This window comes from Pelodiscus sinensis, chromosome 6 (assembly GCF_052426305.1).
Source record: "Pelodiscus sinensis isolate ZL-2025 chromosome 6, ASM5242630v1, whole genome shotgun sequence".
Taxonomy (NCBI): domain Eukaryota; kingdom Metazoa; phylum Chordata; order Testudines; family Trionychidae; genus Pelodiscus; species Pelodiscus sinensis.
Genome location: NC_143057.1, coordinates 63,267,578 through 63,279,587, shown reverse-complemented (window position 1 = coordinate 63,279,587; position 12,010 = coordinate 63,267,578). Strand labels below are relative to the sequence as shown.

Genomic DNA, 12,010 nt, shown 5'->3' with positions numbered 1-12,010 from the left:
CCAAAACAAAAGCCTGGTCTGCGACCCCCCCACTAGCTGCGACCCCCCCCCCAGCAGACCAGGGACACGGGGAGCAGAGCCACAGCGGCAGCGGGGTGCCGCGCCTCTGAGGCTTTGCTTTGGCCAGAGCAAAGCCTCAGAGGTGCGGGACCCTCCCGCGGCTGCGGCTTCAGTCCGGGTGCCTGTGGTCTGCTGGGGACGGTCCCAGGCACCCGGACGGTCCCAGGCACGGTCCCAGAGCAAAGCCTCAGAGGCGCGGGGAACCGCCGCTGCTGCTGCTTCAGTCTGGGTGCCTGTGGTCTGCTGGGGACCGTCCCCAGCAAACCACAGGCACCCAGACTGAAGCGGCAGCAGCGGCGGTTCCCCCGCGCCTCTGAGGCTTTGCTCTGGCAAAGCCTCAGAAGCGCGGGAACCCGCCCGGTGCCCCTGGTCTGCTGGAGACGGTCTCCAGCAGACCAGGGGCACCGGAGCAGCTTACAAACGGGGCTTTCTCGCCCCGACCTCCGGGGCGAGAAAGCCCCGTTTGTAAGTGCGGATCCGACATAAGTCGGATCCGCGTAAGTCGGGGACTGCCTGTAATTCGAAATAAGTTAGTTCGAATTAGCGCTGTAGTGTAGACATACCTGAACAGTCTGGAATGGCTGACCAGAGTGGAGTTTTAGCTGAGGGAAAAGATCAAATTCTGGAAGGTGATTCTGAGGAGTTGCTGGCTAACCCTCATGATCAGGAAACTGAGAAACATTGGTGATTAAAAAATATTTATTTTCTGTTACTCCTGTGGTTTACCAAATATCTACATATTGTTTGTCCACATAATTAAGGAAAAATTATATTACAAGTTAGGATCCTAGTACTGTTTGTGCCCATCTTTTTTTCTCTGTATTTTGTTCCCTCTTGTAGCTAGTTCTTTCATCCAGGGCAACCCACAGGCAAGGGCAAAAACAGTAGCTGTACCAGGGCTCAGTGATTTATAAGGGCCTGTGGCTCTGGGCTGCCACTATCACTACCATGGCAACAGCAGTAGCTGGTGCCCCTGAACTCTTTAAATCACTACCAGAGCCCCATGCAGTGGAGTCCAGTGCTGAGGGCTGGGTGCGGGAAGCTAGCCTCCAGCCCTGTGACTTTCTTCTGAGGCCCTGTCCTTCCTGGAGGGGACTGGAGCTTGCCCTGCCCCCAACTTGCATAGGGCCTGGCAAAGTCAGTCACCAGCCCTGCATCCATCCAATGTATCTATTGCTCTCCATTATTAATCTTTCTGTATCTGTTACTTTCTCCTTTTTTTCCACACTCCACTTTCTTCATTCTCTTGGGACAAATCCTGACCTCTTTGCTCACTTGTGTAGAGTCACTAAAGCCAATAGTTATTCTCCTTTCCTCTCTTTTTCTAAGGTCAAGCTGGTACCTGTAACATGAATGGAACACAGATCCATCTACATTTTCACTACTCACTGTGTCAACCAATTTACCTGGTACTGAAGGAAGGACTCTCTGATCTAAAATTCTCAGATCTAACTCTAAGCTTTTTTTAAAAAAATGATGGCTACCATATTTGCTAGAGTCTGGTCTTCTAATTACTTTCTGCTAATTTAAATTAAAGAATACTTTGTTTTCTAGAAATTCAGATAATCCATTCATAAGTTTCTCAGAACTCCTGGAGGAACACCATCTATTATGGAATAAGAATAGAGACAAGTTCCAAAAGGTGTCAGTCATTCTTTCAAAATGACATTAAACATTTTTTGTCCGAGCCATTTTTTTGCTGTAGTTATAGCATTTTCAACATTTACTGTGAGGTGCCAAGGTGATCATCTGCTGATTAGGATATAGCAGTAGATATTTCCCTAGAAGATGGACTCTGGTGTCATGTCTCCACACAAAATACTTTGCACACAGATACAGCTGAAGAGTGAAATACACATCACCACAGGCACAATATTTTTCTGAAGTCTTGTATTATTTTATTTCTGAGTTAACTGGCAGAACCAGTTGTCCTACAAGCAGTAAGTGAACTACAAGCAGTAGCCTGCTGTCTGGTCAATATGTTCCCAAGCAGATTTATTTCTCACGGAGTGTCGCCATAGAAATCTTTACCGCAGTTACAAATCCGATTCATGGAAAAAGTCAAAACACGTAACACAAATATCATTTTTGTAGAGCAAATTTGCTTTTCATTACTGTCATTCAACCCCTGCATTACAGAAATTGTAAATATGTTCATAAAAAGTACAAGATGCAAATCAATGGACCTGACAGTTGGAAAAGGTTTTCAAGTAGTTTTTTTTTAAGGGAACATGTGGATATATCTAATATCTTAACTTTTTATTATACTATAGACCTTTGATTTAAGGATTATGCCCTTCAAGCTGTTTCCTTTCTGATTGCAAACTGAACATATTTTATCTGAGATCCTAAATTTCTGAAATTTTCACTAGAACAAAAAGAAACTGTAGGAAGGTTCAAATTAAAATGGAGACGATTGATCTGTGGGATCAATGTAGGTTTTTTTTTCAAGTTTTTGGTGGTTGAGCTGTGGCTTTATCTAGCAGAAAAAATCCAAAAATGTCTGAGAAAGCTAGAGCCTATCATGAATACTGTGCCCAGTTTTGGGGTTCACAATTCAAGGTATTAATAAATTGGAGAGGGCCGAGAGAGGAGCCACAAAATCCGTTAAAGCTGCATTTCTCAAACTATGGGTCCCGACCCCTGGAGGGGTCGCGAGCAACTTAGAGGGAGGTCACAGTATCACAAAGTTTGAGAACCCCTGAGTTAAAGGATTAGAATACGTCCCTTATAGCAATAAACTAAATAGGCAGAGTTCCTAGTCTAACAAAGAACAGGTGAAGGCAGGGATGTGGGACCTTTTTTGGGTTGGTGGCTGCTGACCCGCAGAAAAATTAGTTGGGGGGCTGCACACAAGTGAGAAGCCAAAAAACAAAAAACAAAACCCCAAACACTTACCCTGTCATGGGCCCCTACTGAGAAGGAGAAAGACACTCTCCACATTCCCTTCACATACCAGAGCCTAGTGGGGCCCAGGCTAATAGATTTTGTGTGCTCCAGTCCCACAGTAGGCACAGGCTCCCCAATGCTGAGGAGGGGAAGCCCTGAGCCTTGGGGGCCAGATCCAGGAACCCGGGGTCCGCATCTGGCCCCTGGGCCTGAGGTTCCCCACTCTTGGGTTAAGGGTTGACACAGTACAAAAGTACCCACTGAGGAACAAATATTTGCTAATGGGATCTTCATATATGTTCACATAACATAGTCCACGGGCGAGACAAATTCAGATTGGAAATAAGGAATACTTGTTTAACCATGAGGATAACTAATTACTGGAAGAGTTTATCAAGCATCCAGGTGGTTTATGCATCCCTGGTCATTTTTAAATCAAGACTGAATGTTTTTTACAAGGTATGTTCAAGCTCAAGCTAAATTGTTTTGAGAGAAGTTCTACGCCCTATGTTAAATAGGAGATCAGACTAGATAATCAAAGAATTATCTGGCCTTGGATTCAAAGAATGCTTGATTTCAAGATCTTCTGAATATTGTAAGATCTTGGATATTTCTCAAGAGAGCTGTGTCAATTGATATCTGCTAAAGATGTGGCCTTAAGTGAGCTCAGACCATTAACTGCATTCATGTGTCCAGTCTTCCATACTGTTAAAGTAAGTCACAATAGCTAGGAATCTTGGCCGTAGACTTTAGTCTACTGAACATGCTTTGTGTTGGAGCAAGCTATTTGCATTATAAGCATATATGCTAATCAGACCTGGTGCCTTTATATAAATAATAAAACACCATGGGCATAGTTGTGGGGTGCACATGAGGGCACTGCCTCCCTAACAGAGATGAGGCATGGGGATGCCACATGTCACCTCCCACCCATTTCTGCAAGCACTCATCTGCCCTGTAGGGCTTAGTCTACTCATCCTGCCCAAGAAGGAACTCTCCTTCTTACACTGTAATTCCTCCCCGCCCCACACATACACACACTTTAGATTTCCTGTACAACAGTAGTGCCCAGGGGGAGGGACAGGACAAGCAGGGGCTGGGAGAAGAATACTAGGGGGAAGAGACAGTGGGATGGATCGGGGACAGCTGGGAGCAGGAATGAGGAAAGGTATAAGAATGGAGGGGGGGAGGGGGAAGCAAGATCTTAGATCATGGAATTTCCTTGGCGGCAGCAGCAGCATCCCCAAAAGGGAAGCAGCTACAGTAGCAACAGAGCAGTGACATTGCTGCAGCATCCAATGCCAGAATGGCTGTCAGCAGCAGCTGGGGCTTCTCAGTTAAACCGGCCCACTCCCCTCCCCAGAACCAGCAGCCCAAGTACCACTCCAGGCAGGAAGAGAGAGCCAATGGAACTGGCTTGAGTGAACCCATGTGTACATGCATGTGCACAAGTATTGTGCTTCCCCAATGTAACAGTCAAACTACAACATGTTAACTGAGTTAAACACCAGTTATATGCCTAACTTATTTCCAAATGTTGGACCAATGTCATCTGTAATAAGCCAATTTTAGGTTTTGAAATCAAACATCCATATTCCCCAAGCATTTGGTTGAGGCGAAAGGGATGATGGGAGCAGCTTTCCATGAAATGCCTCTGGTGTACCTGACAGATGCCATTAGTTTGCTGCTCTTAGTGGGAATAAACTATTTGTTTTCAAGTCCTATGCACTTCCAGAGCTGAATGGCTTTATAGATAAGAAGGTGTTAGTCAACTCAAGAACTCTGCACAGGAAGTTAATGATCCATGGAATTGGAAACTTAGCCTTTGACCACACACTGTTCTACTATACATAATAAAGTGATGTTAGGGTTTCTATTTAAATTGCACTTACAGAGGCTTGTCATGGCGGATTTCGTATGAATGACTTGGAAAATATTTTCTCAAAAATTCCTTTTGGAGTTCTTTATGTTGTCTATTAGATAATATTCCAAATCTGTGTATCACTGGCACTTTAAAGATTGGCATCTTCTTATGCTATAATCAATCTAAAAATCAGACAAAACAAATACAGAATATGTTACAATCCACTGAATTAGAATTTTTTTATTGTATCCTCCACTAGTAAGAGAAACAGCTATTCCCTATTGATATGTGAAGACATATGTGAAGACTGCCATAACAAGGCAGTCATGAATGACTTCAGGCAAGTTGTTTCAACTCTCTGTCCTGTAGATTCCTCATCTGTAAAAGGAGATTAACAGCATTTGTCTAATTCGCAGATGGAGCGGGGTGTTCAAAGGATGAAACTGTTAGCTATACTAGTTAAGTATGTGAGACTCTTGGATGGAAAGTGCTATACCCAGTAAGTGCAAACTATCATGCTATGAGGAAGGGGGGTTGATTAAAACAGGTCACCGGGTGTAGCTAAGTAGAATAATCTATTTATTTATTGCACATTTGAATGAACCAATGAACTTTACTGTGGTTAATGTGACTTTAAAGATCAAATTTGCAAATAAGCCTTGTTCTGGTTCCTAAACTCATACTCAAAACATACACACAATCATTTGAAACCCAAGAGATAAAATGTGTGCAGGCAAATCTGGCAAATCTCATTTGCATGCACAAATACTATATACTTTGTGGCTGCAAATTATTATACCTAGACAAATGAAAATGCAATTTTTTAGGTAGTTTTTGAAGTTGTGACCATAGAGATTTATTCATATGCATCGAACACAAATGCCTATTGAATGTGTGGTTTTACTAATCATAGATACTGATGAAGATAATACAGAAGTCTCACTTGTTAAGCCTACTAAACTGATTCATACATGGAGCTATACTGAATTAATGGAAGACAGAACATTCAAGAAGTATGAAACTCTGACATAAAAATGTTTTCAGCTTTTATCTCTGCTGTATCTGAAGTTCTCAGACCATTTGGGGCCTGATTGAGCAAAAATGTATCTGACTTACATCAAATGCAACACTTTAAAAGCATATTTTTTTACCAAATCATGCTCAATGTATAAAATAGCACCCACTAGCCAGCAAGATACAGGTAGTCTCCGATGAAGAATTACCTCTAACCTATCTATAGATTTAACACTGATTTTTTTGTATAGCTTTATCAATTTAAGTCAGACAATTAACAATATTCTAATGCAGTTTTTTATCTCAGTGGACTTTGTTTTGTTCATTCTAAAGATACGTGTATAGCATATAGCCACAAACAACTTAGGCCAAATTCAGTCTAGATTTCAGGAAAGACACTTCAACATAATCAGGAAGAGCAGGCAACTAATGAGTTACAAATTGTGCTCAGAAGCAGAAGGGATGCATTCTATCGTTGGAAGAAAGCTACCATGGCTGGTAGTAGATTACAGCTCAGAGTCTGTGGAGAAGGACAAGCCAGCAAATGACTCACAAGTGGTGAGTGGAGGTGGGAATTAAGACTGCAGCTAAAAACAGAAACCTGAAAATCTTGTGAGGATTGAGCATAATGAAAGTTTCGAGGAATACAAGGAGAAATACAGCCCTCTTCTGGCCTATCTCTGTTGTAGTACAGTTACATACGGATAAAAAATCAGCTATGCCCTGTTAATATTTGGCAAATCCATACTGGTAGAAATTCTTATTCACACCTAGGTGAAAAAGGCCGGCAGGTCCTGTGGCTCCTAGGCAGGGGACCAAGGAGGCTCACCTTTGCTACTTGCACCCACAGGCACTGCTCCTGCAGCTCCCATTGTTTCCTGGCCAATAGGAGTTGTGGAATGGGTGCTCAGGGGGACAGTGCACAGAGTCCCCCACCTCCTCCTTGCCCATGTGCTGAGGAGATGCAGGAACATGACAGCTAAGTCCAGGGAACAATGCAGAGCCAGGACAGGGAGGGAGCCTGCACTCTGCAACCAACCAGACTTTAAGTGCTGATCCCTTTTTGACTCGGCCTTCTGGTCAAAAGCTTGGCCACCCTAAAGTTCCAGCGCTTAAGTTGCTGCTGAAACTTTCCTGTACGTGCAGGGTGAATAGACAGTATAAATAAGTAGCATTTGGTTTTTAGTTGGTCAGCTACTGAATTTCCATTTACGATGTATTCACCTCCAACTCCCACCTCCTGCTTTTTATAAGTACCAAGAAAGAAAAAAAATCATGATTTTTAACTAAAGATTGCTGAGTTGAAGACTGCTAGCTAAATTGTCATGTAGGTTTCTTTTTTGTATTTGTTAAAACAACAACAGGATTTAATAGCAGCACTTAATCAACATTAAATTTTCAATATACAAACTCCCCAAATACAGAAAAGGGTTATAACTGTGACAGGGTGCTCAATGGAAATAGCAGACCACCCCTCTGTCACTCTAGCTCCAACTAAAGGAGGTAATTGGAGCTGACTGGGGGCAAAGGAGAAACAGCTCCCAACCTTATTAACCTGGACAGCAGACATCTCCAGAGGGAGGAAGTGAATGGAGTAAATCAGGAAATGAGTGTGGTAGATCTGACCTCCTGACTTCAGAGTCAATGAAATCCTCCAGCCTGGAACCCCCAAGCCATACCTGGGGAAGAGATGGTGGGATGGTACTATGTGGGGGAAAAAAGGACTGGTGACTGCTGAGTCAGAAGGTCTCAGACTGGTCTTTGGAGTAGAATCAGGGCCAAGGGAGGCCCTGCTACACCCTTTGACATGCATCTGACGAAGTGGGTCTTTGCCCATGAAAGCTTATGCTCCTACACTTCAGTTAGTCTATAAGGTGCCACAGGACTCCTCGTCGCTTTTGCAGATTCAGACTAACATGGCTACCCCTCTGATACTTGACACCCTTTTACATGTGTGGGCTTGTCCGCTGGCCCCAAACGCAGCCATGGTTGGATGGCCCAGCCTCTCTCCTCACAGTAGTCCCAGAGTACCCTCCTTCATCATAAACCCTTCAACCCCAGTCCCACCCTCTAGCCTGTACCCTCAGCTAGAGTCCTCACACCCCTGCACCCCAAGCTCTCATCTCCAATCCCACTCCAGAGCTTGTACCCCCATCTGGGCTCCTGAAACACTTGCACCCCACCCTCTGATCCAGCCCTGAGCCCCTCATCCTCAGCCTCACCCCAGACCCAGCACTCCAGCTCTCTGCCCCAAGCCTGAGCCCTCTCCCACACTTAGAACCCCTTAGCCCTATCCCCATCATATGAATTTTGTTATTATATAATGTATCACACATCACCTCCATAATAATGTACATAAAATTCATTCCACTCAGGGTTGGGAAAAATTAGAGGAAACAGTGGCAGGAGGGCAAGTTCCCAAGGAAAGAGGGATGGCCATATAGTGAGTTGGAGGCAGAAGAAAAGGCCAGGAAACCCCCACCTAGAAAAGGCCCAGAGAGGAAAAGGGAAGAGGCCTGAAGGACTTCTGCAGGGCCTGACGAATTGTTTGCTGGCAGTGCAGGCAACCAGGACCCAAAAGGGAGGACTTCCCATACATGAAGTATAGATTGGATGAATTTTGTGGCTGGACTAATGCTGGGGGGAAGGGCAGAAAATGGGCAAAAATTGTCTACCATACCTGTGACGGTGGTGAGGACACCCTAGAGAGGTCCGGTGAATACAGCCTCAGACTGCTGCTTTATCTAAAAGGGAGTGATAAAACCACACTGAATGATTCCCAGCAAAAAAATGAGCATTAAATGTGTTTATAGGGACAAGAAACAGTACCTGATGGCCCAGGTGCCCTTTGAAGACTGGGGCATGTTTTAGTGCAAGTGGGTCAGGGTATCGAAGGGGTTGCCTTTCCTAGTGGCACAGATTGGGACCATATACTTCCCAAGATGGAAAGGAGGAAATAGGAAGAAGCCCACAATGGGAAAAAGAGGAGGCCCCCTGAAGAGGGGGGTTGGAAATCCCTAAATATCAAAGCTCCAGTAAAGAGGGGAACTCATCTCCTATAAGTTAAGACCCCTAGGCATCAGAGCCTGAGTAATGAAGAAAAGGAAGGAGGTGGGATGGGGCAGTTGGTCTCTACTTCTTCCTGGACACCCAAGGCCTTTAAGGGAGGAAAAAGGCCCAAAGGAGCTCTCTACAAAGTGACCCCCAGGAGAAGAGTTTCAGGCCCTGCTAAGTGGGTTTGATGAACTTGAGGCCCGGGGTATCCATGTGGAAGTAGGGGCCAATCCCCAGCCCCTGCCAGAAGAGAATGTAGAAAAAGAGGGAGGACCCATGTGGGGGTGCAAAGGGTGTGAGGACTTTTGGGCAGCAGTGGACCTATGGGAGCATCATCCTCCATGCAATGTAACTTCTCTGAGTGGGGGATGCAGGAGCCCTACAAGAAAGACCACAAGGGTCACCGGAAGGCAGAAGGAGAAGTCCCCCATGCTGGCCCCTCCAATAAAAGAGGGAAGATGAGGTGGGCAAGGATGAAGCTGGCAGTTTGTTAAGCGGAGAGGGAGGTGCAACAAGGTGGCAGCCCTCTGTCACTCCAATTCCTGTTAAAGAGGGTAAATTGGAGCTGGCTGGGGAAACTTGTGGCTGATTGTTTCTTCTCAGCCAATTGTCAGTCTGATTAGCTTGGGGTTATAGACACTCTCAAAGGGAGGAACTGAAGGGGGAAGCCAGAAAAGAAGTGTGATAATACTGCCCTTTGGGTCCAAAGGCTATGGACCCCTCAAGGCTGAAACTCCCAGCTACATTCAGTAAGAAGGTTATGGGGTGGCACTATGTAAATAAATTGCACTAGTGACTACTGAGCCAGAAGGTTTCAGAGTTGTTTTTGGAGCACAGCAGAGGCAGGGCCAAGAGGGTTCCTGTTATGTTCTGTTACAACATATACGAAATTTAGAATGTCATTGACTAAACAATTTACAAATGAGAAAAATGTAATTTATCTACTCATTCATGCAGAAGACTGTAACTGAGACTGTTAAACATAATCAAGAGTTTATCATTTTATCTGACTTATTTGTATGGTCTTAAGCAGAAACTTGGCACAGAATCTTCAGCTAGAATGTACATTTTTCTTTGGAAAATTATTTTGAATTGAGTTTCAAACTATGTGTGTGTGTTTTAAAAAAATAACTATAGATTTTTTTAAAATAACTGAAATATCAATTGTTAACTTTTTGTATTAACTGTCTTTTTGACAATTATGAATGTTTTAAAGTTTAGGAAAACATTTTACAACTGCACAGCCTCCGCTTTTCTTTTCTTTTCTTTTCTTTTTTTTCCCTCCAAGGACTTAACCGCCTTCATGAAATATTCTTAAAGCACTTGTCTGATACTGCATTACAATGCCAAAAACATAGAGAATTTGTCAATTCAGGTCTTCTGAGGCTACTTATTATAGCAAATTATGGTGGTAAACAATGTCAAGGCAACTCATTACTATATCAAATTGCTGTCAGCGTGAGATGTACTCAAAATCAAATCTTTGAAAAGACAGAAAATGAAACAAAAATAGCTGTTAAATAATCCTTATGTATTATACAGGGCTTTTGATCTTCAAGGTTCTTATACAAATTAAATAGAGTCAAGAAGCATTTAAACAAACTCAAACAAACAAACAAACAAAAACCAACCCCAAACCCAAGGCCTGGAAATGTTATAGCACAGCACCTCAGCTTTTCTCCATTCTGTTTTGATGCTACAGCATGAACTACATGGGGCTAAAGCTGGCTCGCTACTGCAGTAGTGACCGACTGTGGGAACAAGGGATGTAGCAGAGAACCTTTTGTTCTTGCACAAGTTGTCAGTCACAAGCTGCATCTTCAGGAGAATCCTAGATGTAAGTCTCAGCTTTCTGCCTCATATCCCCAGGAGGAATAGATCTGTGGCTTGGAAAAGTGTATTTAGTTGTCCCAGTGTGTGTTCATTAGCAGATGGTGGGCACCCATATATAATCTACCTTAGAGATGCATCAAAGTGCACCAGCTTGTCTTCTAGTATCCTGTCTTACCCTAACAGGATTTTCAGGGACAACGATGTATGGGAAAAGTGATGAAAGGAAACAACAAGCAGAGTCCAGGTACGAATCTTGTGGGGGGAAGGGGCCTTCAGCTCCCAGCCCTCACTAAATAGCACCCTTGCTCCCTGAATTCTCCCCTACATATATATCCCCAATCCCCTTCCCTGAGCCCTTTCTCACACCCACAACCTTGACTCCAACATCCCCCCTGCCCTACGCCTCTACACCTCTGTCCTGACTCTTGCACCCCCCACATCCCTACCCCCTGCTCTGACCCCCCCAAACACACACTCACCATAATCCACTGACCTGAGCCCCCCACACCTCACCCCATACTTAATTTCTTACAGGTACTGCCCAATCACAACCCTCCAACCCACTGCCCTGAGTCTCCCCCACCCACCCTCTGCCCTCCGAGAGGGTGCAATACAACAGTACCTACAAGAAATGTAAGTGACTTTCATTTCTGGACTCTTTCCTGAAAACATTAAATGAAAACTAGTAACAGTCACCAAATACATTCAGTGAATAATTGTTTTGTTGTTCAAGTCATCCTTGTAATTTGCACATTAAAAATATATTAAATAGAAAGTTGATAATACATTACAACTAAATACAGTTTTGTTTGTTTAAATTGCAGGGTGCTGGGATCACAGAAGCACAAAATTTTATTCAGCTTGGCTGAAAGCCCAAGGACTGATCCAATGCTCCTAGAAATCAATGGGGAAACACCCATTAACTTCAATGGCTATTGAATTGAGCCTTCAGTCCCTACGCTAGTATGTGTAGAGTACTTTTTTCAAATCCTGGTCACAGCTATGATATGATACCATATTTGCTGCAGACATTTTGCTTCAATTATAATATTTCTAATAACAAGGCAGCATGTTTTTCCCTACAAACAACAAACTACCTTATCTATCCTGGAATGTTGTGAGGCTACTTTCATTAATATGTGTTAAGCAGTCTGAGATCCTTGGCTAGAAGGTGCTATAAAACTGCTTAGTTCTACACTGCAATGGTAAGTCGGAAAAATAAATGCAACTTGTGGTACGCAAATTGTGTATCTTTTTCCACTTTACTGTCAAAAGAGGCTTTTCAGAAATTTGGCG

At 43.7% G+C, this 12,010-nt stretch overlaps 1 protein-coding gene across 5 annotated transcripts in view; it reads right to left on the bottom strand.

The window, feature by feature from the left end:
• Positions 1 to 12,010, bottom strand: part of TMEM232 (transmembrane protein 232) — a 155,385-nt gene that overhangs the window by 126,538 nt on the left and 16,837 nt on the right. Inside the window, exons 2-4 of one of the 5 annotated variants that reach the window (XM_025190393.3) lie at positions 8,508 to 8,571; positions 7,374 to 7,506; positions 4,842 to 4,995 (exon numbers count right to left, since the gene is read on the bottom strand). The exons of 1 other annotated variant lie outside the window; for it this stretch is intronic. In XM_025190393.3, coding sequence (XP_025046178.2) covers positions 4,842 to 4,975 — 134 coding nt within the window. In that variant the 5' untranslated portion in view covers positions 4,976 to 4,995; positions 7,374 to 7,506; positions 8,508 to 8,571. Of the gene's footprint in view, positions 1 to 4,841; positions 4,996 to 7,373; positions 7,507 to 8,507; positions 8,572 to 12,010 lie in introns of those variants that run through there. 3 more of the 5 variants (XM_025190391.3, XM_025190394.3, XM_025190398.3) reach the window with 3 other exon arrangements.